This window comes from Ahaetulla prasina, chromosome 3, assembly GCF_028640845.1.
Source record: "Ahaetulla prasina isolate Xishuangbanna chromosome 3, ASM2864084v1, whole genome shotgun sequence".
Taxonomy (NCBI): domain Eukaryota; kingdom Metazoa; phylum Chordata; class Lepidosauria; order Squamata; family Colubridae; genus Ahaetulla; species Ahaetulla prasina.
Window position 1 is genome coordinate 178,548,049 of NC_080541.1, and position 27,157 is coordinate 178,575,205.

At 37.3% G+C, this 27,157-nt stretch overlaps 2 protein-coding genes across 2 annotated transcripts in view; one reads left to right on the forward strand and one right to left on the reverse strand.

The window, feature by feature from the left end:
- CFAP57 (cilia and flagella associated protein 57) overlaps positions 1-15,805 on the reverse strand; it is a 33,222-nt gene extending 17,417 nt beyond the window's left edge. Inside the window, exons 1-9 of the mRNA XM_058177146.1 lie at positions 15,471-15,805; positions 13,044-13,360; positions 8,910-9,196; positions 8,153-8,360; positions 7,381-7,533; positions 5,718-5,857; positions 2,874-3,039; positions 1,387-1,500; positions 204-416 (exon numbers count right to left, since the gene is read on the reverse strand). Coding sequence (XP_058033129.1) covers positions 204-416; positions 1,387-1,500; positions 2,874-3,039; positions 5,718-5,857; positions 7,381-7,533; positions 8,153-8,360; positions 8,910-9,196; positions 13,044-13,360; positions 15,471-15,627 — 1,755 coding nt within the window. The 5' untranslated portion in view covers positions 15,628-15,805. The remainder of the gene's footprint in view (positions 1-203; positions 417-1,386; positions 1,501-2,873; positions 3,040-5,717; positions 5,858-7,380; positions 7,534-8,152; positions 8,361-8,909; positions 9,197-13,043; positions 13,361-15,470) is intronic.
- A 181-nt stretch (positions 15,806-15,986) lies between these two features.
- On the forward strand, positions 15,987-26,967 carry EBNA1BP2 (EBNA1 binding protein 2). The gene is made up of 10 exons (XM_058178182.1): positions 15,987-16,098; positions 16,785-16,900; positions 19,036-19,119; positions 19,789-19,955; positions 20,469-20,592; positions 22,198-22,287; positions 22,484-22,559; positions 23,608-23,701; positions 25,807-25,969; positions 26,682-26,967. The coding sequence occupies exons 2-10, from the start codon at positions 16,826-16,828 to the stop codon at positions 26,727-26,729; spliced, it is 921 nt and encodes a 306-aa protein (XP_058034165.1). The 5' UTR covers positions 15,987-16,098; positions 16,785-16,825; the 3' UTR covers positions 26,730-26,967.
- The last annotated feature ends 190 nt before the right edge of the window (positions 26,968-27,157 follow it).

The window sequence follows — 27,157 nt, forward strand, 5'->3', positions numbered from 1 at the left end:
GGAGGAAGAATCTATGGTACCAAAAAACGATTTAATAACTGGATTGCCATAGAGAAAATTATGAAAACTAGCACCGCTGGATAGCCTGAACTATAGAAAATTATGTATATGAGGTTATTTCAGAGCATGACCCTAACTTCAAGAGATACAATTTCACTAGTCCCCACCATGTATGCATGTACTGTATGTATGCAATGGCTCACCGAAGAATCACAAATCTCCTTGATAGAATGATCAGAACCAACAGCAAAGATGACTTTTGCATCAGGTGATATTGCTACTCCACTATAGCTGCAAGACTTGAGTACACACTCTGATTCTCTTTTGCCATTCTGGAGGTTCCATTCATATACTGCTCCATCTGTGCCGCAGGATACCAGTTTATAATCATCCATGCTCCACACAACTGACCGTACCTGAAGACGGCATGGGGAAAGGGAAAGATAAAAGGATGAGCATGCACAATATTTAGACAATTAGTCTTAAGCAGTCTTCTGCTTTACATGATTATTCCCATTTATTTATGCCACTGTTCGTTCTGTTTTTAGGCTGGAATCATAGTACGGGTTTTTAACCTATGTGCTCACAGCTTATTTATGAGAAAGTCTGATGGGAACACAGCAGGTCAGGATAAAGATGGTCTGCCTTTATGTGAAAAGCCAAGGGCTGCACTACAAAAAGCATTATAGGAAACCAGACAAAAACCTTGATTAATTGGATTTCCGTGTAAATATATTTACAATTAAGCAACTATAAGCAACTTCAGTCATGCATTCAATCATTTCCCCTTTTGTCACCCTGAACGTTATAATATGCCATCACATTTTGGAGGGCTCTGAAAGGTTAAACTGAAAAATTTTTGAAGGCCACATTGTGCCTTGCATAGGACACTTCTGCTGTAATCCGAATCCAGAGTTAGGGAGCTCTAGGCTTCACAATTATTCTATAAATTATTATTATTTATGATCAGTGAAATTTACATAATACATGTTTAATTTGACACATGCATTTCTAATTATGTTATTTGGTTTGGTTTGATAATGTTTTTCACAATGTTCATATCTAAATTTATCCTATATACAGTATTAGTGCTTTCTTCCTCCTGCAGGGTTCTTGTCTGAAACAGAAGAGGAACTGAAGGATCAAGCCCAGGAGGAACTTTGAAAAAAACTTATACATTCCATGGAAGAAGCCAGCCCAAATAGTTTAAAGGAAATACATTAGCTGCTATTGAACAACTGGAAGAGTCTCTTTCCATCCTCCCTGATTATAAACAGAAAAGATTTATGGAAGTTCATATTCTTCACTTCCCACTTGGAGATAGTTCCCCTCTGTGTGTGTGCATTTAACTTGCATTTTACCTATCTTATAGCTCTAATCACTTACCTTACCATTGTGTCCTTTCAAATTTATGATATTGTCAAAACTTATGGTAGAGTAAATGTGAATCACATTTCCATTAACTGCTGCGAACAGATGACCACCTGTACTAAAGGCACACTGAAGAAAGAAACAGGAGACTATGAGAATCAGTAATATATACATAATTTAGAAATTATGCAGAAAGCAGCATCTAATAATCCTGTACCCCTTTGACTAACAGATAGAGCTATTCTTTTAATGTCCCCCAACAAACAATTTCGTCCAAAAAGCTAAATTGTATCTAGGAACATCCAAAAATGTATTCAGAGTTCTTATAAAATCTGTCAAAGAAATGATCTATACACTAACTTTTTGGTACATTAAATATTCAATATACTTTAGCATCCCACAAGTGTTTTCAAAATAGAACTTTTGAGTTCAGTACCATATTCAAATTAGTAGAAGGTTATCCACCTGCAAGACTTGCCTCCATACTTAATGTACATTATCATTAATTAGCTATACCATGACAAATCCTAATCAAATCAAAGCTTACTCGCTTACTAAGGATCTGGCTAGGATTTTGAGTGCCTTTCAAATAAAAGAAAGTTATCTAAAGCCTTCTGTCTTGTCAGAAGATATTAACTGGGTTTACATTTCACATTGATTCATACTGTAATTTGTTTGCATTAGGTTAACATATTACTGTATAAGTATTGTGGCTTGTAAACCACTGTTATATCACTGCATGATGGGTGAATCCAGTTACTATGGTCTACTCACCAAACGATGTATAAAGAAAAGCATGCTTAAGCATAGTGTGTGCAATAAATCAATACTTTGTGTGCTCTGAGTTATCTGAATTACCATTCCAGGACTAACATATTCTTTTGTCACCAAAACATTTCCCACATGTCTTCCTATATAATCATTTAAGTATGATGAGAGACAGTTTGGTGTAGTGGTTAAGGCATTAGGCTAGAAAGCGGGAGACCATGGGTTTAAATTGCACTATAGTCATGAAAGCCAGTTGAATGACTTTGGGCCAGTCACTTTCTCTTGGACCAACCCGCCTTAGAGGGTTGTTGTTGTAGGGAAAATAGGAGGAGGAAGGAATGTTGGCTATATTTGCCACCTTACGTTATTTGTAAAAAAATAATAAAGGAATACAAAGAAACAAACAAATAAATAAAATGATTCTTAATATAGCCTGCCCAAGTTGTCACATGAGCCAGCACCTGCTCCAGACTGACTAATTAGAAAGTAGACTTATCTAACAGACTAGAACTAAAATAATAACAACAGGAAATTGGACATCAGAGATATTTTAACTATTTTCCTTGAATGTTTTGTATTTTAGAAAGATATATTTCCTGAATGCAGGCATGTAGCTCATTGCTGCCTAAACAGTTGGCCTCATTTCAATCTGCTTATAAACTTTTTTCTGTGATCGTGCTTTTGCATATTTTCCACACAAGTTTCTATATCACTACCTTTCTCTAAATGCTTACCTCTCGGCATCCTCGTACAGTGAAGTCCTTAAAAGTCCGGATGTCATCAATAAGTAAATTCATCAGTCGAAGTTTGTCAGCGAAACCAACCAAAACACACAGACCACCAGGGTGAAAAGCAAGTGCATATGCCTCTTCTTGGTACTCTTTATATAAGTCGAGTGTGCTGTAGCAGGATCAGCCATGGCAATTAATGTACAACATAGTTAATAAAAAACCCTATAGCTGGTGCTATTCTTGGCCATAATTTATGATGAAATACTGGGAAACCAAAGAGAAGGGCCACAGGGTCAAAGTCTAAACTATCAAATTCAGTACATGTAAACAAAGTAGCAAAAATAATATAACCATAAAAGAAGCAATTCAGTATATCTGAGGATTTCATGCAGTTGGAAAGCCAGTTGTTTAGAGAATGGTTAAAGCTCCACTCCTGAAACCAGCTCAGTTTTTTCCCATTTATATTTGCTTTTACATTTATATTTTAATTAACTGGCACATTTAGAACTGCCACTACTATATCTGACAAAAGTGATATAATTTAACAGTTTCCATCTAATTGTTAAATTACCATACATTTATAGACTTACAGGAAGCATTGTTGCCTTACATCAGGGGTGAAATGCTCCTGGTTCGGACTGGATCGCGGCGGGTAGTTCGGAGAACCGGTAGCAAAAATCCCTTCCCCCACTTCCCCCTGCATGCCCAGCTGAGCCGCGCGATCATCAGAGGTTTTTTTTTACTTTTAAAAGCATTTTTTCTTCGGCCGAAAAAATGCTTTTAAAAGTAAAAAAAAAAAAGCCTCTGATGATCACGCGGCTCACCTGGGATTGTCAGAGGCCTTTTCAAAGCATTTTTTCTACAACCTCTTCAGTTAAAATGCTTTTAAAAGTAAAAAAAAAAAAGTTGGCCACGCCCACCCAGTCACATTACTCCTCCCACCAAGCCAAGCTCACAGAACCAGTAGTAATAAATTTTACATTTCACCCCTGCCTTATATCCTCCATTCTGCTATGGCTTCTGAAGATATATTACAATATAAAGCAGGAGGTGTACACTTAATTTCATATTTATTTGAGGAAGAGAAGGGTTTTAAGAAGGCTACTTACTTAGATATGTGGCACCTTTTGACTGTAATCACTATAAAAGTTATGTAAGATTTATTTATGCTCAGTTTGTAATGAAGTGGACATCTGTAGAGATTCTTAGTCATCCGGGTCATGGTTGTCCCAAAGGTACTTTTTCAGGAGGCAACTGGACTTTCTTGTTTTTCCTTTGAAGACGTTTCGCTTCTTATCCAAGAAACTTCTTCACCTCTGACAAGGTAGTGACGAATGCAAGGAATCCTTCCATTCCTCACTATCCTGTCAGAGCTGAAGAAGCTTCTTGGATGAGAAGCGAAACGTCTTCAAAGAAAAAACAAGAAAGTCCAATTGCCTCCTAAAAAAGCACCTTTGGGATTGTGAATTGGACATAATCAGTTTTTAGCAGTCTAGCATTCTCTAATTTCCAACAGAAGAATTACATTCAAAATAAAGAAGGAACAGAGGATAGTGATATGTGTCAGATGATGATTTTGTACAAATAAGGAATGCTTTCACCCTGTGTGATTTAACCTAGGGTATGAGATTTTAACTGACCCCTTTGTTATCTTGTGCTGTGTCAGAAGACTTAAGAACATTTTAATAATAATATGCAATACAACATAGGTATTATAAAACATTAAGTGGGAATGGTCAGCTCTTTGAACAAATTCTTCCCATGAGCAAAAAATTAGGAATCAAGCTAACCCAATATTTTACATAATAGTTTTGAATATTTTAACATTCTATTTGCATTATCTGACATAATGAGAAACAACATGAACATTTCACTATATTTATCTAAAAAATATTTGTATTTTTTTCTAATTTGGACAGCTCAAAATACTACATGGATTTTTGCCCGGATTTAAAACCATTATACAGATAATTCTTTCTTAAGCTACCATCATAAAACTAAACATAGTGCCAGTGACCCATTTCTACTGCAACCACATTATTGTAATGGGAACTTGTTTTCAGAACTGTAGAATCATAGGGCTGGAAGAGACCTTGGAGGTCTTCTAGTCCAGCCCCGTGCTCAAACAGGAGAGCCTATATAGGTAGTCCTTGATTTATAACAGTTTATTTAGTGACTGTTCAAAGTTACAACAGCACTAAACAGAGACTTTGAGTGTTTTCACATGACCATTAAGCGTTTCCATGGTCATGTGATCAAAATTCTGATGCTTGGCAACTGACTCATAAGGGGTTGCGGTGTCTCAAGATCATGTGATCACCTTCTGCAACCTTCTTACAAGCAAAATCAATTGGGAAGCAAGATTCACAACCATGTTACCAACTTAACAACTGCAGTGATTCACTTAATAGCTGTGGCATGAAAGATAATAAAATGGGGCAAAACTCACTTAACAAATGTCTCACTCAGCAACATCAACTTTTGGGCTCAATTGTGATCGTATGTTGAGGACTACCTGTACTATTCCAAATCTTTCTCATCTTTCTCCTCTTCTCTTTTCTCTTCTTCTAATCTTTCCTACTATCTTCTCCTATTGGTATCTTATGATTTATCACATTGTTTGTATCTTATGATTAATTATGGTGACTATGACTTATGACCTATCACTTCATTGTTTTATTGTACACTGAGAGCTTACGCACCGGAGAAAAATTCCTTATGTGTCAATAATTCTATTCCAGTCTAAAAAAAAATGGCTGTCCTAGCAAGTACATGAAATTTTCATTTGTTCTATTATATTGCTCACTTAGTCAAAAGACAGATGCAAAAGAAATCATGACTCCTTACTTTGTCTCGTAATTCCAGATACGGACAGATTTGTCCAGCGAACATGTAGCAACAAGTGGTTTGCGAATGCAGGTATCCAAGCCAGTAACAGAAGAAGAGTGTATTGGGAAGTTCAGGTATTCAAAATGAGCCGTCTCTCCCTTATGAAACATCATATGCGTTATCAAACAAATACTTACATGATGTGTAACACTAAATCTACAAATAGATTAGATAAGGAACAAATTCTCTATCAGGACAAAATGTGCAATGACCTTAGCTTTAAATTATCATCAAAAAGGAGAAAACAAAGAGATTATAGCAATAGTTACTAGGTCCAGGTTCTAATCTTAGTAGGGCACCTCTGGGAAATTCCAGGACTTGAGCTATGAGGGAAGTAAACATCCTTCCAAAAAAAAAAAAATGCCAATATCAAACCATTTCTACCCCTTTGCCAAGAAAACTGCATGGACCTGTCCATAAAATCGCCAGGATGACTTTTTTTATTTATTTACATTTATATCCCGCCCTTCTCCGAAGACTCAGGGCGGCTTACAGTGTGTAAGGCAATAGTCTCATTCTATTTGTATATTTACAAAGTCAACTTATTGCCCCCCCAACAATCTGGGTCCTCATTTTACCTACCTTATAAAGGATGGAAGGCTGAGTCAACCTTGGGCCTGGTGGGATTCGAGCCTGCAGTAATTGCAGGCTGCTGTGTTTTAATAACAGGCTATCTTACAGCCTGAGCCACCACGGCCCTTGAAGGAGACTTCACATATTTATATTGTACCTGAATCTACACAAATTACCTAAAGTAACTTAGCTAGAAACAGACACTTCTAAAACAGCTGCATGTTTTAAACAGATGAAATTATTCAAAAAAATGAACAGAAAAAGGTTTTCAACAAATATCCAAGCACAGTATTAAAAAAATCCTAATAGATGTTCAAGCAGAAAGCATTTTTCATAATAACCCTCCTTTGGAAAAGTTTGGTAATGAATACCTGCCAATCTGTTTTTATATTGAAGAGCTGCCAACCTTAAAGTGGAATCTATTATGAGTGGATGACTCCAGCTCAAAATGTTTAGGGCTTTAAAGACAAGAACTAGCAATTTAAGCTGAATTCAGAAATAAAATGCAGATGTATGAACAAAACAATATGTCCCAATTTCTGGATTGTAAAGAACTATTTTTATTATTATACTGCCAATTACCTGAATTTCTGATCTTTTTTAAAAACAGTATGTCTAGCCATTTTTCAAAAGTTGTCTCTTGCCCTAACCTCATTCTATATTAAGGTATGATTAGTGGATATTTTTCTGCAAACTGGTAATACTTAGTGGGATGGGAGGGAAATCTGTGGAGGCTTTTATAATGTGCCCAGGACACTGTAATTATATTTATTGGTACAATACCTGTAACAGGATAGGGATCTTTAGTGGGGGCAGCAAATTTTCTACTCACTGAAAGTGTAGTGAATAATATTTTAACTCAACCATGAGGATGTGATGCCCACTTTTTAAGAGTGTTTTCTACATTGCAGAAATACATTTTTAAATGTTGCCTGTGTGGAACTTCTTTTCATTGTTTGGCGTGAACTTATTATTTTTTATATTTATATTTATATTTATATTTCTAAACCTCCCATCTCCCTGAGAGGAGGGCCCTGAGATAACTTACTTTAGTTAACTCAGCTGATGACATGGAAAGATAATACACCTGATTTTTAGTTGTGCTGATGAGAAGTGTCTCTTCTGCAGGGCTGAAGGCAATGCACACAACCTCTTGTTTATCTGATTGATTTGGATCACTGCTGCATGGATCTTGAGGAATCTATAAAATAAAATAACATTAGACTTTGTTTTCTCAAATATATGCCTACAGCAATTCTGCAAGAAAAATAGCAATTAAAAATACATCTTAAATAGCAATAGCACTTAGACTTATATACTGCCCCACTGTGCTTTTCAGCATTCTCTGAGCAGTTTACTATGTCAGCATATTGCTTCCAACAATCTGGGTCCTCATTTTACCAACCTCAGAAGGATGGAAGCCTGAGTCAACTCTGAACCACCTCAAGGATTGAACTCCAGGTTGTAGGTGGAGTTTGCCTGCAGTACTGCATTCTAACCACTGCACCACCATATTCAAAACTTGAATATTGATTCCTATGGGATGATTAATAATCACAGTGCACAATTCATTTGTGCCACAAATAAGCAGAACAGTTTTATCTTGAGTGTGGCCCTATGACAAACCATATATGATGGACCAGAACTAGGTGAGAGGATTACATAACAACTTTGTCACTATCAAACACTATAGTATGCTTTTTGTTTGGCTTGGCAGCATCCCTTCAGCTTAGAAAGCATCAGTTTTACTAGTCTGGTCTGGGAAATAGTGCTTCACAGTAGCAAAATGAAGGATTATACCCTACATAACTTTTACATACCCGAATCTCTCGACTTTCTCGGTAACCATCCTTCTCATCTGACTTCTCAAACAATAAAACAATACCCGGACCAGCAGAGCAAGCAAATCCCTTGGAATATGCAGCAATAGCAGAGACTCGGGGCAGAGAGGCTTGCTGCTGCCCTTCAATTTCAGAAACTGCCTCAGTAGAATACTCAGGGGAATTAGTAACAGGAAATTCAACGAGGCTTGAAAAGTAAATGAGACAAAGAGAAAGAATTGTTAAGAATTTCAATTTATTTTTCATTTTGTCACAACAGTATACACAAATATCGACATAAAACAACAACACATCATAAAAGAAAAAATATATATAAGCAAAACTATGCAATAACTATGTTAATTTGATATAATGATATCAAATTAACATATTTGTTGTACAGTGTATAAAAAAAATAGTGTGCTCCTTTATTTTAAGATAGTTGTTTTCCCAATATGTGATTTTAAAGTTGCTGCGCTGTATATACATTTCTAGGATTTAAAGTATGGCTTATTTTCTGAATAAACACATTTTACAAACTCAAGGTTGGAATTTAGTACATTACCTTCCAAACCAAGAACATTTCCTGGAAGCAAACATTTAATGATATCCTTAAAATACACAAAGATAATAACTTGATCAAGGTCATCATACAATAATAATCATAATATAGCTTTATCAGAAACTGACAATTTAGTCCAATTGCTGAATCATGCTTATTTTGGAACTTTGATTAAACAATTTGCAGAAATCTCACCTTTCTGATTCTATAATTGGTTCTTCATTCAACATGTCAGCAGTTGGCTCTTTCCGCTCAATACTTGTCTCCCACCGTAAATCACCAGAATCAAATAAATAGAGTTTGCCTATATCAGTACCCACGATCACTTTATCTTCAGACAGCCAGGCATGGGACAAGTAGTTTTGGGGCTCTCCCCGTAAGAAATTGGTCTGCTTTAAGGTTCCTTCTGTATATTTGTATAGCTTGAAAATACCATTTCCTATGACACAGACTTGAGTATTATCCTGAGGATTGAAACTCACCTGAAAAGAAACACACATACACGATCATTTGATAATTATTATTGTATGTGCAATTCAACTAATTGATTTAATTCATTAAAATCAAGGGCAACACAATTCTATTATATTTATTGCATATATATACATACAGTATGTTAATCTTACTATGCAGTCCAGACCATGAAATCCACAGGAAGGTTAAACTTATTTTTATTGGGATTGACTACCGGTATGTTAACAGAATCTTGCAAATGTAATTATTCAGTGCCCCTGCCTCCTTCTTATACTCCACTGAATTAGGAAAGTACCAGTATCTACCTGAACCACTTCTGAATGTTAACTCATGGTTCTGGACCTAAAAATGTTTCAACCCACTTTTGCCTTAGTATAATTGTTCCTTTTTTAAATAGTAATGTCATTAACATTACCAAACTGATTTATTTATAACAATTAAATATATAAACTGAAAAGGTAGAAAAGTAAAAATAGTAGAAGTGCAGAAGAGAGAAAGGGAAAAAGAGAAAAAGAAAATTAAAAATATAGTAAAGAAAAGGTATTCATGTGACTTATCATCTCCATCACAACAGGTATAAACAATTTTGTAACACCTTCTCTGAAAATAAATTATTGAAGAACTAATCTATTCATCAGCTCTTCATTCTGTCAGAGTTGTTGACTCCAGTCTACAAAGCCATCTACAGTCTGCTATTTCTTCCTTCAGATGCTGCCTTGGTACCAGTTCCTGTATATTTCTGTCGAGGTCATTTTTCCTACTCTCTACACCAGTGGTGAAATCCAATTTTTTTACTACTGTGGGCGTGGCTTGGTGGCCATGGTGTGGCTTGGTGGCCGTGGCTTGGTGGCCATGGCAGGGGAAGGATACTGCAAAATCTCCATTCCCACCCCATTCCAGGGGAAGGATACTGCAAAATTCCCATTCCCTCTTCACTCCTGGGGGAAGGATATTGCAAAATCTCCATTCCCAGCCCACTCTGGAGCCAGCCAGAGATGGTATTTCCTGGTTCTCCGAATTACTCAAAATTTCCGCTACCAGTTCTCCAGAACCTGTCAGAACCTGTTGGATTTCACCCCTGCTCTACACCATGAATAGGTATATTTATTAGATTTGTATGGCACCAAATCCAGATTGATTCATGGCAGCTTTTTGTGTAAAGATAGCTAAATAAAAAATCCATAAACAAAAATGAATATGGTTTAAATATTATAGACTTATAATGAGAGCCAACTGTTCTTAAAACGAGGAAGAAAAATCAATTATTTAGAATTTTAAATTTTTAAACAATATAAGAAAGAAGTTTGCCTGACCTCTTTTACAAGAGAAGCAACCTTATGCAAATTTCCATTTTTAGGCCAGTTCCTAGTCTGGAAGCCAGTTTCCTCCACATACTGAACCTCAGGTTGCTATTAATTGGTGCTAAGACCAAGTGTAATAAGAACACATTCATACATGATATAGTGATGGATGAATGGGCAAACCTAGCATTATCCCTGAGGAGTGGTTCGCCGAAGGCTTCATACGCAGTCATGCAAGTTGATTACGACTTTATGTCATCAGACTTTTTTTTCTTTTTGTTCAGCATATTATTATTATTTTTCTTAGCCTGAAACCTTTACACAATCTTGAAAAGGATTTCTTTCAACTATTTAGACATTACTGTTCCCCATTTTGTTAAAAGCAAAATTGTAGTGGTCATTCTACATATAACTTAATTCAGTGCTACATCATTATCATTTTGCACTACTCTCCTCAAGTTATAGGAGTGAGTTGTTCAGCTGTTAAAAAATGAAGAAAACTGATTACCCACAACTTAAGTATAATGAATGCATTGAAATATTTTTATTAGTTATTTTAATAAAAATAATAGCTTTTAATGAAATATTACAACAATGATAATAAAAATAATCATTTTTCTCTGAGTCCAATAGCATCTTGTGGGAGATAAAAAACGGACACAATAAATAATGAGAAAAAAAGTGAAAATAAGAATTTTAGGCTATAAAGATTTGACAACATTATCATCACAGAATGAACAAACTATAGTAATTAAAAAATAATTGGTATATTGGAAATTTTGGATAAGTGGTATATATAACTGTCTGGTTTGGTTCTGCAATCCAACAAGAAAGACACAGACTTCAGAGGATAATTAGAACTGCAGAAAAAATAATTGATACCAACCTGCCTTCCATTGAGGACCTGTATACTGCACGAATCAAGAAGAGGGCTGTGAAAATATTTACAGATCCCTCACATCCTGGACTTAAACTGTTTCAACTCCTACCATCAAAACGACGCTATAGAGCACTGCACACAGAACAACTAGACACAAGAACAGGTCATCACTCTGCTAAACAAATAATTCCCTCAAACTATTTACGAAATCTACACTACTATTACTCTTCTCATCGTTTCCATCACCATTCTCTTTCCACTTATGACTGTATGACTGTAACTTTTTGTTGCTATCATTAAGGATTAAATTGTACCCTATGACCATCATTTGTGTTGTAAATGTTGTACCTTGATGAAGGTATTTCTTTTTCTTTTATGTACACTGAGAGCATATGCACGAAAACAAATTCCTTGTGTGTCCAATCACACTTGGCCAATAAATTCTATTCTATTCTATTCTATTTATCCTACACTCCTTTATAGTTACATAATTCTGTATCCATAAACTCTAATAAAAATCTTACTTTAATTGTGAGCACTATTACTCTGCTAACTACTTCTAATTCTGCTAATTACTTTGGCCATCACTCTGCTAAACAAATAATTCCCTCAACAATGTCAAACTATTTACTAAATCTACACTACTATTAATCTTTTCATCGTTTCCATCACCAATCTCTTTCCACTTATGACTGTATGACTAACTTTTTGTTGCTATCATTAAGGGTTAAATTGCAACCTATGACCATCAGTTGTGTTGTAAATGTTGTACCTTTGATGAAGGTATTTTTTTTCTTTTATGTACACTGGGAGAATATGCACCAAAACAAATTCCTTGTGTGTCCAATCGCACTTGGCCAATAAAAAATTCTATTCTATTCTATTGTATTAGTCACATAATTATATCATGTAAGGGCTGGAAGATATCTTAGAGATCATCTAGTTAAATTGACAGCCATGTATCCAAAACACAAGCAAGACTTTTCAGATCAGAACCTTACAATAAAAGCAATATCATGTTTAGATTGTTACACAAGTGGCAGCAACAACAGAACAAGCTATCCCAAGTTTGCCAATCTTCAAACTATTAAAATTTCTACCATTTGTGGATATATCAAAACACATACAGAACAGAGATAACTGGAATTGCACACTGCAGCTATCTGTACAGTAACAGAGTTTTTCAATACTGTATCTAGAAGGCTGAAAGTTGGACCATAAGAAAGGCTGAGCATCAAATTGAGGCCTTTGAACTATGGTGCTGGAGAAGACTACTGCAAATCCCTTGGATTGCAAGGCGATCAAACCAGTCAATCCTAGAGGATTGACTGCTCTTTAGAAGCCCAGATGCTGAAGATAAAACTCAAATACTTTGGCCACCTAATGAGAAGGAAGGACTCACTGGAGAAGAGCCTAATGCTGGAAAAGATTGAGGACAAAAGAAGAACAGGACGACAAAGAATGAAGTGGCTGGATGGAGTCACTGAAGCAGTAGGCATGAGCTTAAATGGACTCCAGAGGATGGTAGAGGACAGGAAGGCCTAGAGGAATGTTGTCCATGAGGTCGCGATGGGGCAGACATGACTTCACAACTAACAACAACAAAAAATCCAGAGGGCCAACATAATTAGTGACACTTAATTGTTCTCAAGATATTACTTATCTTTAACTTACTTGATAAAGAGCATTATTCTGAACATCAACCCTAATAATTGCCATTGTTCTTTGTTTTTCCCACATCCAATAGGCAAGCTGTGATTCAGGAGGTCCTGCCTGTGCCACTAAATATTTGGAATCAGGAGAAAAAGCCAGGCTGATAAATTCCTGCACAGCAAAATCAAAGGTATTCAGAATCTTCCGCTTCTTGCATGGGACAGATGACAGTTCATAAATTGTGATAGCTGGTTTATCTTGAAGTGTCTCTGAAATGGCCAGATAGCGTCGATTGGGACTTATTGCTAGAGCAAGCATCCCTTGGCTTTTTTCTGAGCCTACATAGTACATACACAAAAATACAAAATTCCTGTAAGCTTAACATTGTAATGTTAAATTTTGATTAGGGAGAAAATGGCACCAAATTACAATATTATGGTTATTCACATAAATAACCTGATTTTCTAATAAACACTTTAATATATTCCCCAAGTAATAATGCAATTAAGTAAATTATGAAAAATCCATAAAATGCTTAAATGCCTGTTCTGCATTATAATAGAGATAGAAATTATCAACAGAATTCTTGATTTACTTGCACATTATTGGCTCATATTTAACTGTGATCGTGCAATCACTGCCTCATTTAGATTTAACTCTAGTGCCTTGCAATTCATATTATTCAAGTGAATTGAATTAGCTTAGCCTCAAACAATTTCTCCTGTCCTTCTTGGCATATTTACATGAAAACTGGAATAGTTCATATAGGTTTTAAACTACTATAATCTATAGTATATACGCATCTAACAACTGTGGCTAGTTTTACAGTATTGAACTATACTAATTTAGATCTAAGTTTTAAGAATGTAACTATTTCCAATAAACAGTTATTCATCTGTGACAGTAAAAAGAGATAAACAGAAGCAAAAGCATCCAATCCTGAGTACATTAAACAAAAGCCAAAGCTTGGTGAACATTAAAAAGTAAACTGGAAGTTCATATTGCCTATATTTTTATTTAACGTGTAAAGTAAAAGACAAAGAGATTACTGTATTTTGTTTATCAGCACTGATGATAAAAGAGCAGAATAGTGAAAACAAACTTTGTATCTCACATTTGGAAAGAATGAATGATGTAAAATAGCTCTCTTCCCCCCAAAATGTTATCTCAATATGCTACTTATGAGAGCCACTATAATTAATGTGTTGAATTATGATTTTGGAGACCCATGTTGTAATATATTCTCATCCATGGAAGCTCACTGGTGACTTAAGGTAAGTCACTTTCTCTCAGACCAACTAACATTGGACTTAACACAATACATAGTTTTAAAGTTTTCAAATTTGTTAGTTTATGAGCTTAAAGTGGTCCTTGACTTATGACCAAAATTGAGCCCAATTGTTGTTAAATGGGACATTTGTTAAATGAGTTTTGTCCTATTTTATGACCTTTCTTGTCTATAGTTATTAAGTGAATCGTTGCAACCAATAAGTTAGTAACCTGGTTGTTAAATGAATCAGTTTTCCCCATTGACTTTGCTTGTCGGAATTTTGCAAAAGGTGATCACATGACCTTGGGACATAACAATGGTAATAAATATGAACCAGTTGCCAAGTATCTGAATTTTGATCACATGATCATAGGGATGCTGCAAAGGTCGTAATTGTGAAAAATAGTCATTAATCACATTGTTCAGCGCCATTGCAACTTTGAACCACTGCTAAACGAACTGTTGTAAATTGAGGACCACCTGTATTTAAATCAGGGATAGTCAATCTTTTTATACCTACTGCCCACTTTTGTATCTCTGTTAGTAGTAAAATTTTCTAACCGCCCACCGGTTCAGGGGGAGATGTGCGAGCTATTCTGGGACGAGGCTCTTTTGTTTGCAGTCGCACTATAGCGCCATTTAGTTTCACTTACGTAACGTGAACTAAACTTATGCACGGACGATACAAATAGTACATTTTCAGAAATTTAAATTGTCACGGAGAATTTTATGAAAACATAAGGAAAATGTTTTTAAATAATGCTATGAATTTTTTTTAAAAAGTCAATTAAATTAAAAAAAAAGGAAAGTGTTTCAGTATTGGACAAAACCCCTACCGCCCACCATGAAAGCTGAAACGCCCATTAGTGGGCGGTAGGGACCAGGTTGACTACCACTGATTTAAGTCCTGCAAGTGAAGAGAGAAAATAACAAACAATATATTAAGAACCATTATCTCTTTGAAAGAGTATTATAGTCAAAGGAAACAGTTTCAAGGGTATAGAGAAGATGTCAACTTTCTCCTTTGGACCTGAAGAAGCTTCTTGGATGAGAAGCGAAACGTCTTCAAAGAAAAACCAGAAAGTCCAGTTGCCTCTTGAAAAAAGCACCTTTGGGTTTCCCCTTCTTGTATCGGCATTAGAAATGATAAGAGGGGAAAAGGGGGGAAGCTAATTTACCTGGGATGAACTTCTGCCATTTCTGTTCTATGTGGTATTTCACACAGCTATTTCCCGCGGGGTAGACTATTATCTGCTCATCAAAAAAGCAAATATTATTTGCTACTCGGGACTGGAACCCAAAGATGTGGAGAGCCTGAGCCACAATCACTGACATGGCGACTGAATTCAGAAAGCTGCGTTAGAAAGAGGAGAGACAAACGGGAGAGTATTTATTAGGCGGAGGGGGTCTTTCCCTTCACGGATAGCCTCCCCGGGACTTGGCTCTTCGGCTACTCTCGGCGGTCTCGCTCCTTCTGTTCGTTGCTCGCTCCGATCCGTTTTCAAAAATTGCTACCAACTGCCCAGAATTTTCTCTCAGGACCGCAGCCCCGCTCGTGAAAAGAGTAGGAAGAAGATGCGGCCCTAAGGCTAAGCGCGAGGGAAGAGAAGGGGTTGCCATGGCGACAGCGTCCCCAGGACAAGGCTGACCCTTTGGTGGAGCGGAACCGGAAATAGATGGAACAGCCACGGAAAGCGGAAGTCTTTTTTTTTTTAACAATTCCTCGTGGTGTTCGAGAGGGTGGTTGGCTGGCTGAAGGGGCTTTTTTCGGGCAAAGTTGAATTAATCGGGGACCGGTTGATCAAAGTGAGTAGGACGCCTTTAGAAATTTAAAAAGAAACATCTAAAGCGCACAGGCACAAAAGCATCGATCATAGCTAATCTCTAAAATAGGGACCGCATCGAATTTTTTAAGCAGATAGTTTATAGAGTGGATTCCCGAAAAATGGAAGTCTGGAAGGAATTTTAGATTCGGTTTAATGCAAAATTAATAATTGGAAGGAGGGGAGTAATTGGACATTCAATAGGCTGTAGATTATCATGTTTTATATTTTGTTTATTTTAAAAGCAAAAAAAAGATGGAAATTACAAAATGCCGACCTTACGTGGAATATCATTGCATTTAATTTAAAGTAACTGTTCCAAGGGGAGGTGGATTTCCTTATATAGAGGCTTGGATTAAAACAAATATAAAGCAAAGTCATGATAGTTAAACACTTCAGTACTTTTCACAAGTACTTTTAGTACTTCATGACAGTTAAACACTTTCAATAGTACTTTTAACTATTAAATCAGGTTTTAGATTAGCTGAGAGTTCTGTTTGATGAAGCATAATCATGTTTTATGATTATGTATAGATGGGGGAAACCTCATTGATTAACGTTGTATGTGCCTTGCTGAGGAAAGGATGACGTTAGCAGTCCAATTCTGAATTTGTTCCATGGCTTGAATTTGCAATATGTTGTCTGATTATTTTCTTGGTTTTGATATAGCTTGGAGGCAAAATTCAAAACATCTCAAAAAGCAGTCTAAGATGCCACCCATAGCTATGGAGCAAGAATTGTCATTATCCTCTGATTCTGAAGAATCTGTTGTAGCAGATCAAGAGGTATGTTTGGCACCTGAGAAACACCCCAATATTCTAGTAGTGTATAAACTATAGGAATGAAACTAACATTTAAGCTGAATTTTTTTTTATTGAAAAAGTTTTTACAAAAAATTTTACCCCCCTTTTTCCCCCCTCCCCCCACTTCATCCCTCCCCCCTCCCTCCAAAACCACCCTCCTCACTCCCCCCCCACTTCCCAGAACAAACACAAGGCATAGTTCAAAAGAAAAAACAATCATTCACTAAATTTTCCCTAACACAAATTATAATCCTCCCCTTCTTCTCAAATCCTAACTTCCCCCATACAAATCAAAGATAAATACATCCTAATCATTCAAAAGCAATCTGATATCTCTTAATCTGATATCTATTTTGCGTATATTCAATCATTTTTTCCATTCAGTTAGATATTTTTCTTGTACATCTAAGCTGAATTTTAAAATATCTTGTGTGAATTGTTAAATGCAGGCTGACATGGAGCACTGCTGTTTTGGAGCAGTGCTTTGGAGGTTTTTAAGCAAAGATTGGACAACCATTTGCCTAAAATGGTATAGGATTTTCTGCCTGAACAGGGGGTTGGATTAGAAAACCTCCAAGATCCCTTCCAACTCTCTTATTCTGCTTTAATTTGTCTAGGACAATTATATACAATTTCAATAATCTTAAGATTTATAGCTGCTTTAGATTACTTGTAGCTGCATTGTAATCAGAGATATGCACTTATTTAAATAGCTAAAATAATTCTATTTAATATTTATACAAGGTGTTTCAAACATTCAAAACATGATTATCATAAAGGTAGAGATATCTGTAAGGGAGAGTCTATAGAGATTCTCAGTCATCCAGGTCATGGCTGTCCCAAAGGTTCTTTTTCAGAAGGCAACTGGACTTTCTTGGTTTTTCTTTGAAGATGTTTCACTTCTCCAGAAGTTGTGGGAGCTGCATCACTGGAAGCTTTCAAGAAGAAACTGGACTGCCATTTGTCAGAAATGGTGTAGGGTCTCCTGCTTGGGCGATGGAGGCGGGGGTTGGACTAGAAGATCTACAAGGTCCCTTCCAACAATCTGTTAAAGGTTCTTCAGCTCTGACTAGATGGTGGGGAATGGAAGGATATATATTTCTTGTGGACAGCTGGTCATTTGCATCCTTTTAGAGCAGCGGTCACCAACTGGTGGTCTTGCGGACCGCTGGTGGTCTGTGAGAAAATTTTAGTGGTCTATAGAAAAATAATTTGCATTTTTATATTGTACTAAATACTATCTATCTTTTTTTTAAAAATCATAGTAGTGGACCGCGGGATTTAAAATTATGAATTTAGTGGTCCCTAAGGTCTGAAAGGTTGGTGACTCCTATTTTAGAGGATCAATGAAGCATTTGGAGGTTTATCGTTGACTCTGAGGATACAAAGAAAACGTCTTCAAAGAAAAAACAAAAGTCCAGTTGCCTCCTGAAAAAGCACCTTTGGGACATCTGTAAGGGAGATAACTAACAATTAGACATTGGTATGCAAGTACTGTGCATAAAGATGGTAATTGTGTTGTGATGTAACTATGCACATGTTTCCATTTTTGTATTATTGTGACTTGCTATATTGTATTAAGATAATGATATCCTTGATGACTACATTAACTCAACCATGAATGGGTATAGAAATAGTTTGCCATTGTCTTTCTGCAGGAATATATCTGCAACCATAGAATTTCTTGTCTCCCTGTAATCTTGCCCTTTTTAGAGTCTGAGGTCAGATAAGGTTGACCAATTGTCACTAAGATGAGGCTGAATTATCTTAGTAATAATTAAAACAGTCTGTTATCCCAAATAGGTTAAGGGGCTTTGCCTGAAAGTATAGTGAGTTTAGACTTGCATATTAAAGTGTATTAATGACAGTTATTATGCCACACTTAAGAATTGCACAGTATAATACATAGTATCTAATCTAAACCAGAAGTACTCATGTGGCATCAGGATAAATGCTGTAGCTTGGAAATCACTGACAAGATGTTTCTTTTCCCTTGTGTGCTCATTTATGTGCTTTGATGTCACATGCTCACTTCTATTATCAGTGGGATCAGTTTTATATTTGTATATATTAATTTTGTAATGCGTTAACATAAATACTACCTTTTTTCAATGTAGCTTCAGGAAGCCTTTGCTAAAGGTTCATTGAAACCGGGCTTAAATATTGTGTTGGAGGGACGACCAAAAGCCTGTAATAATGTGGTAAGTACTATGATATCAGTTGTTTGAATTTTTTTGGTTGTTTTTGAACAACTCATTTACTTTGCATTTTAAAACATCAGCCTTTTAATACACCGAATTGGAATTCTAAATTCAACACCAAGCATTTGGTGTTTGGTTTGGTCTGTTTATCTGACAGCTCGGTGGGTCCAACCTTTTAGATTAGGTGTCATTCATGGGTTACAAGTTTTAATTCCTTGGTTTTTGAAAAAAAAAGTTGGAAATGTTGGCAAGTAAAACACTCCATTTATAAAGGTACAGTGTTTTCTGTTTGATATATTACGAACCTACTGTACCGTAATATGAACATAATATGAACGTAATATGAGGAAAGACTTGTGGAGCATGCTGTCAGTGTAACAAAGCACTAGGTTTTCTATGTAGATCTTTGTTAGGAGGATCTTAAACCCAGAATACCTGACATTCATTGATTAAAATTTTTAAATATTGCACATTTTGTCTCATGGGCATGTAACTGGAATCTGGCTTTTTGAGAGAAATTGCTGTGTTAGTGCAAAATCTTGTTGCTTGCTTTAAAATGAATATCACCTGCAACCATTCTGAATGGTAGTTTGGATAAAACGGCATATTAACTGATATGAAGAAACATCTAAGCATTGAGGTTATGTAGAATTAATATGATTTTCCTAGGATGGATTGAAACGATGCTTGTCTGAATTCCAAAGAAACCTGTCCTGGGTTGAAAGGCTTGATATTACGTCTCCGCTGCAAACAAATGTCACTGGTGCAGCTTCTAAAAACACAGTTGAAAAGGATTCGGTTGACCCTGAAGATGACTTTAAAAGAGAAATGAACTTGTAAGTCTTAGTGTATGAGGAAAAAGTTTCTCTTATGCTGTGAGTCTTATATGCAGCCTTTGTTTCATTCTCATGCACAATATATGATACAGTGTGAGTTCACATGAAGTGGTAGACTGGTCTATATAGGGCACTGATCCATAATGAATGGATTCTTATATACGAAACAAAAAGTAATATAGCTTAATAATGTGTGTTAACTGGTCCACCACACTGTGTATAAACTATATGTTGCTATAATGTTAATAATAAGTTCTTTTACTTCCCACCGCACACATGTATCAACATTAGCATATTGACACTATTTGTACAGCTGCAGTTGTTGGACAATGCATATTAAAAAGCTTACCTCTTGAATGCCTCCATAGCAGTAATGATTTCAGCATGAAAGGGCAGCTAGACTAGATATTTTTGATTTTGGTGAAGTGTATGTTTAATAGGTCATGAATCCTGAAATTTATGGAATATTTAGCCATTGATTAGAAATAGTAATGTTGGTTCTGATTTCCCCAGTTATCATCAAGCCCAAGCCTCTGTTCTGGAAGCATTACCTCGGTTACATCAGTTTAAAATCCCCACAAGGCGGCCTGATGATTATTTTGCAGAGATGGCAAAATCTGATCAGCAGATGCAAAAAGTAAGATATTTCACACCTCTTCTAGCTGTCATTATTAATGAGTGTTGCTCTGTTGGAGAGAAACTTGTGTCACGTCTGTTCTAAAATTTTGAAGATACTGGTTTCAAAGCTTGCACAGAAATGTAGAAATGGGAATTAATGTGGTTATGTTTACATAATTGACAAGAGTAACATTAAGCCTCCTAATCTTCATATAACTAATAGTCAAAATTATATACTGTGGCATAACCTATGCAGCTAAAAGTCCTGTAATATAGAAGGGCCTATTACCTTGCTATACTGCAGTGCTCTTCTTTCACTCATTCTTGATAAAAGATATGGGACCAATTAGACATAGACCTGTATTGTTGTTTAGTTATTTTGAGATATGCTGCTTATTCTTTTAGCACAGAATATTAAAAGGGATTTACTATTGGAGTCGTATTTCTACTTCTCTAAATTCCTTTTTAGAACATACAGAATAAGTTACTAGATTTTATTACTTCTATGTAATTATATCATATATAATTACCATTTAATGCAAAATCCTCCTTAGTAACAATATTGAAATAAATATTGTAACTTTTGGTCTTTCATTTATTCCATAGCTTTTAATCATCTACTTATCTTTCTATTGTATGTATATGCAAAATAGTTTCATATGGAAATGTAGAATTTTATAGTTAGTATTATTTATGCCAGTGAATATCTAAAATAAAACAAGTGAACATCTGCTGGGAAAAACAGGAAACGGAGATATGTAAAAACAATGTTAGTTTTCACAATATCTTAGACTATTAATTTTAAGACATAATGCATAGTATTTAATAATGTTTTATGTGTTTAATAATGCTTTTATGTTTTTTATCAACTTTTCTGAGCTACCTGAAGTCTTGGAAACTTTGATGGGCTATAAATTTTAATAAATGAAACCTATCTCATTTCTTCATTTCCTCCTTATAATTCAGGCTGATCTTTTTCCCTGTGGAGAGTTTATCCCTCCCCCTTAGAAACATCCATTTAGTTTTTATTTATAGATTAGATTTTTATCCCACCTTTATTATTTTATAAGTAATTCAAGGCAGCAAATACTATAGTGTTTTTAGGGGAGATTTCTACAAAAGAAAAGGGATTCAGTCCCACAATGTCCCTTATTGTTAAAGAAAAAGGGAGCAGCTTTTATCTTATTAATCAATTTTTGAAAAAAGGTTAAAATTAAGTTATGTCCTCTCCACCTCCCACTTTGGGACCCGGCTCCACTCACTTTTGGAATGATGTGCAGTGTGAAATCCAGTGTGGTCCTTAAGTTAGTGAAAGTTGCCATCTAAAGTTACAATACATTGAACTTGAATATGTATTTGTGTGCCTAAAATAGCTTTTTGCTTTGACTATTATGTATTATGGTTGGATATGTATTCTGACATGGCTATCTTGCATAATGTGAAATTCTGGTGAACCTTGTCGGAATAGGCCCTGAAGATGTAAAGTGATGATAAAATTTAATAACGTATTTAAAACGCTGTAGCATTGTTACAAAAACCTGAAAAAGTCTTTGTCATGTCTAAACGGTAGGAGTATGCTTCCATCTGCTAAAAAAACAACAAAAATCATATTCTTTTGCATTAGATTCGTGAAAAGCTGAAGAGCAAAAAAGAAGCCATGGAAAAGTCTGAAAAGGCCAAACAACTCCGTGCCCTAAGAAAATACGGCAAACAGGTACACTTGCAATTGGATGACAAAATCCTTTCTATTCATTCAAATTGTTTTGCTTGGAAGATTTTCAGTCAACAGACAGGATTCCTCAGAAGCTGTATGACAACCGTATGTACCTGCAGATCCATAAAATTGGAACATTTTGGAAAAGTTCAGGTACAAGGGAGAGCAAGGCTCATGTTTGATTTCTTGTTGATAGGTTCAAATTGACGTGTTGCAGAAAAGACAGAAAGAGAAGACCACAATGTTGACTGCAGTCAAAAAATATCAGAAGGGTGAGTCACTTCCTTCCCACCTCTCAATTTTAGAAAAGGAGTAAGAAGCTGTGATAACAAGAAAACATGAGTCTAGGCATCAGCTGCCTAATAAAGGCTTGTTGTGCCAGTAAATAGTCTGCTGTGGCTGAATCATCAAACCACCTATATGTTGGCAACAGTTTTATATTTACAACTGGACAATCAGCACCTATGTTAACTGATAAGGGATCCTCCATTAAATGTCAGCTATGGTCATTCATATTTTCCTTTGACTTCTGATTTTCTGCAGACTTTTTTTTTTTATTTACATTTATATCCCGCCCTTTTCCGAAGACTCAGGGCGGCTTACAGTGTATAAGGCAATAGTCTCATTCTAATTGTATATTTACAAAGTCAACTTATTGCCCCCCCAACAATTTGGGTCCTCATTTTACCTACCTTATAAAGGATGGAAGGCTGAGTCAACCTTGGGCCGGGCTTGAACCTGCAGTAATTGCAGGCTACTGTGTTCTAATAACAGGCTCCTTACAGCCTGAGCTATCCACGGCCCCTCCTTTCTCCTTTTGCCTACTTTTCTCCATTCTATTAATTCACTACAAAAAAGAAAAAGTAGAATTTGGATCGTAGAGCCACTAACAGATTTTAGTGGCTCTGTAAGCTTTGTTTAATAGCTGCATCAGTCAGCTGACGGTTTCATATAGACAGCTGAAATAAAGAAAATTTGAGGACAGAAGAGTGGCTATTTTGTGAATAATCGGCTTATGAACTGAAAACAAACTACCAGATCCAGAGATACTCACCTCAAAATATCCGTTTTCTGGTTGATAGATTTGGGAATCCAGTAAGATCACTGTAGATTTAACAAGCCCAATGTTATGTTGTTTGGTAGTCAGTGATTGGATGTATTTAGGACTTTCTAAAAAGTAAACACTTCTTTATGTTAAGCTAACCATAGAATGACTTTCTTTAAATTTGGTTCGATATGCATAAAATATTACAGAACTTTGGGATCCAAGGGTTTAGAGCGCCAGAAGGCTGTAGCCCCTTATTCCTTCTTTCATGTAAGGTCTCTTGGACAAGCTGGAATTCCTGGAAGGTGAAAAATCATCCGAGCCTCAGAAGAAGAAGGAAGGAACAGAGAGGCAGCCGATAAAGAAGGGGTAAGAGTAAAGTGCATCTTTGTTCTGAATATGAGTCTTTTGTAATAGAATGGAATGGAATAGAATAAAATAGAAGAGTTGGAAGGGATCTTGGAGGTCATCTAGTCCAACTCCCTATACGAGCAGGAGAGTCTATACCAGGGGTCTTCATGGTTGGAGACGTCTGGACTATACCATTTCAGACAAGTGGCTGTCCACACAACCAAGGTCAAAGGTTATCATAATTTCTGTGGTGCAATTTCTTTATTTGGGGGACTGTCAGTGATTGTATGCACTCCTGTCATTTTCAAGATGTTTAAAAAGTGTCTTTTAGAAGCCTTAATAACAGAATGAAACAAAGGAGTGAGCATCATGTATAAAATCAGCTAAAAAGAATTACCGTATTTTTTGGACTATAAGATGCTCTGGACTAGTAAGACGCACCTAGCTTTTGGGGAGGAAAACAAGAAAAAAAAATCTGCCTCTGCCTCCCAGCAATTTGCCTCCTTGCAGCAAACAGTCTGGTCAGCTTCAGCACAGCCTGGTTTAGCATGAGCAAATGATTGCTGGTTGCATCTGCCTTTCAGAATACCACCTATCCGGTGTTCCAGGCTGTGGGGTTCACCACCATCGCTGCCTCCACATGCCCCATTTTTGGCCTCTGCATGTCTCACTTTTGGCCTCCGTGCACCCCATTTTTGGCCCATTCCAAGTGGCGGGGATTGGTGGCAGTAGCAGCAATCCCCGCCACCTGGAACGGGTTGAAAATGGGATGTGTAGAGGCTGAAAATGGGGCATGCAAAGGCGGCGGCGATCCCTGCAGCCTGGAACAGCTGATGATAGGTGGTATTCTGGGAGGCAGATCCAACTGCCAATCAGCTGCTCGTGCTAAATCAGACTATGCTGATGCAGACCAGACTGTTTGCTGCAAGGAGGCAAATTGCTGGGAGGCTGAAGGGTGGGGGCTGGCAGGTGGGCGGGGCTTCAGGAACATTTGCTGTATAAAACAAAGATATTTCCACCCACTTTTGGGTGCGGGGGGGGGGGAAGTGTGTCTTATACACCGATAAATATGGTATATCATAAATATGAACATTTAAGACTTGCATTCCCAAAATGCAAGAACTGTCTTATAAAGCAGAACTAACTATGTTGCGACTTGTACATATGGAGAAAATTTAAATCGGGTGCTAACATCTAGCATTTACAAAATGTTCTTGAATACAGATTGAATAGTCTTTTTGTTAGATTATTTATTTATTTTATTTTATTTATTATATTTGTATAACGCCCTTCTCCCGAAGGACTCAGGGCGGTTCACAGCCAATAAAAACGGTACATACAATACAAATTTAAAAACTATATAAAAAACTGATTCAATAACGGCCTAAAAATTTAAATACAGTTTAAAACTCCGTTTAAAACCCTAATTAAAACCCTAAAATTAAAACTATATTCAAGCTAGTCTTGCACGTCGAAACAATAGCGTCTTCAACTTGCGGCGAAAAGTCCGGAGGTCAGGGAGTTGACGAAGCCCCGGAGGCAGCTCATTCCAGAGGGCGGGAGCCCCCACAGAGAAGGCCCTCCCCCTGGAGGTCGCCAGCCGACATTGTTTGGCTGACGGTATCCGGAGGAGGCCCTCTCTGTGAGAGCGCACTGGTTGGTGTGAGGCTACTGGCGGCAGTAAGCGGTCCTGTAAATACCTGGGTCCTAAGCCATGGAGCGCTTTGAAGGTGATAACAAGCACCTTGAATTGGACCCGGAAGATCACTGGGAGCCAGTGCAGACTGCGCAGGAGAGGTGTCACACGGGAGCCACGAGGTGCTCCCTCTATCACCCGCGCAGCCGCATTCTGAACCAATTGAAGCCTCCGGGTCCCCTTCAAGGGGAGCCCCATGTAGAGAGCATTGCAGTAGTCCAGGCGGGATGTAACAAGGGCATGGGTGACTGTGCATAAGAAAGCCCGATCCTTAAAGATTAAAGAGGAATGTTTACTGAAACAGTCTGGTAGAAAGTGTAATATTTGGCTTTTTGAAGAAACTGAACATGTATGGGCCAGAGTATCTTTTTTTTAATTTGTAGGAACAAATACCCAGTCGTGACTGACATATTGTCTTTTCTTTCAGACCAAGTGCAAAAAGACGTTACAAGAATCAGAAATTCGGCTTTGGTGGCAAAAAGAAAGGGTCCAAATGGAACACCAAAGAAAGCTACAATGATGTGTCCAGCTTCCGTGCTAGCAAAGCCCACAAGAAGGGAAGTGGCAAAGCAGGAAAAAGGGGTGCCAAAGTAAGTTACAGTTGGGTTATTACATGCTACAGTTGACTCACTAGAGGAGCATGTGTGTTCTGTCCCCCCTCCCACTTCACGGAGAAACGCGAGTTTCACAGTCCTTTTGACGCAGACCTGATTCTTCTGTAGGAAGCACAAGACTTGGCAGCGACCGTGCAGAGGCTGCCAAGTTCTGAAGTCTTTATCTCGGACAGAGATAAAAGCACTCGTGTCCAAGTCCCGTTGCCAAGCTTACAGGAAAGAAAGGCTTTTAACTCCCGAGCTGCAACACACGCTGGGTAGTTTTTTGTCTGTCACAAAGCCCAATGGCAGCTCCACCCGCTTTTATCCCCTGTGGGGTGTGGCTCTGTGACTCAGCACTCTCTGAGCCCGCCACACCTTCCTCTGCTGCGCACGCTTATCTCTTCGTCGCTGCCTTGGGTCGATCCAGGATTGATCCTCAGCAGCTGGAGCTTGGGGCGTTGCCAGGGAAGAGGAGGAGGGTCTGGGAGAAGGAGGCCTTGTCAGCTCCTCCTCCTCCTGGCCTGTAGCTGGAACCTGGGGTGGAGCCAGAGAGGAGGGTCCTGGAGAGGGAGGCCTTGTTGGCTCCTCCCCCTCCCTCTGAGTCATCCTGCTCCATGAGGACAGGCTTGGGGGCCGGAGCCACAACAATGTGTGACTATGCTGATAATACAAGTGAATTCTATATTTTTTTTCCCTCTCTTTTCAGAAGAGGCCTGGCAAAAAGATGAGGCAGAAAATTAAGAGCCGTTCATGATCAGGATTGGAAATGGAATGACATTTTGAGCCCAGCTCCATACACAATATTGGCATATAACCATGAACGGATATGGAACTTGAATTTCTGGTTATGGGTGTGCTGTGGAATGGCAGATGTTTCTGTTTGATTCTGAGCACAATACTATTCACACACAAATGGCAAATGGATGCTTTTTGTTGCCTTTCCTTTCAGACTAGTTTGAAAATGCCTTAAGTGAATTAAAAAGTATTGATAGTTTCATCCTTTTTTAAGGTTTGAGAAGACACACACTGAAATAATTGGGGAGGATATCAAAGTCTTTCAGTTCTTTGCCTATTATGCAAAAGCAATGTTGGGTCTGCAAATATGGCAGTAGTGCCTGTGTCTGACCTCTCCATTACTTCCTTCACATAATGCACTAAATTGCTCCTTCCCTTCAAGTATCA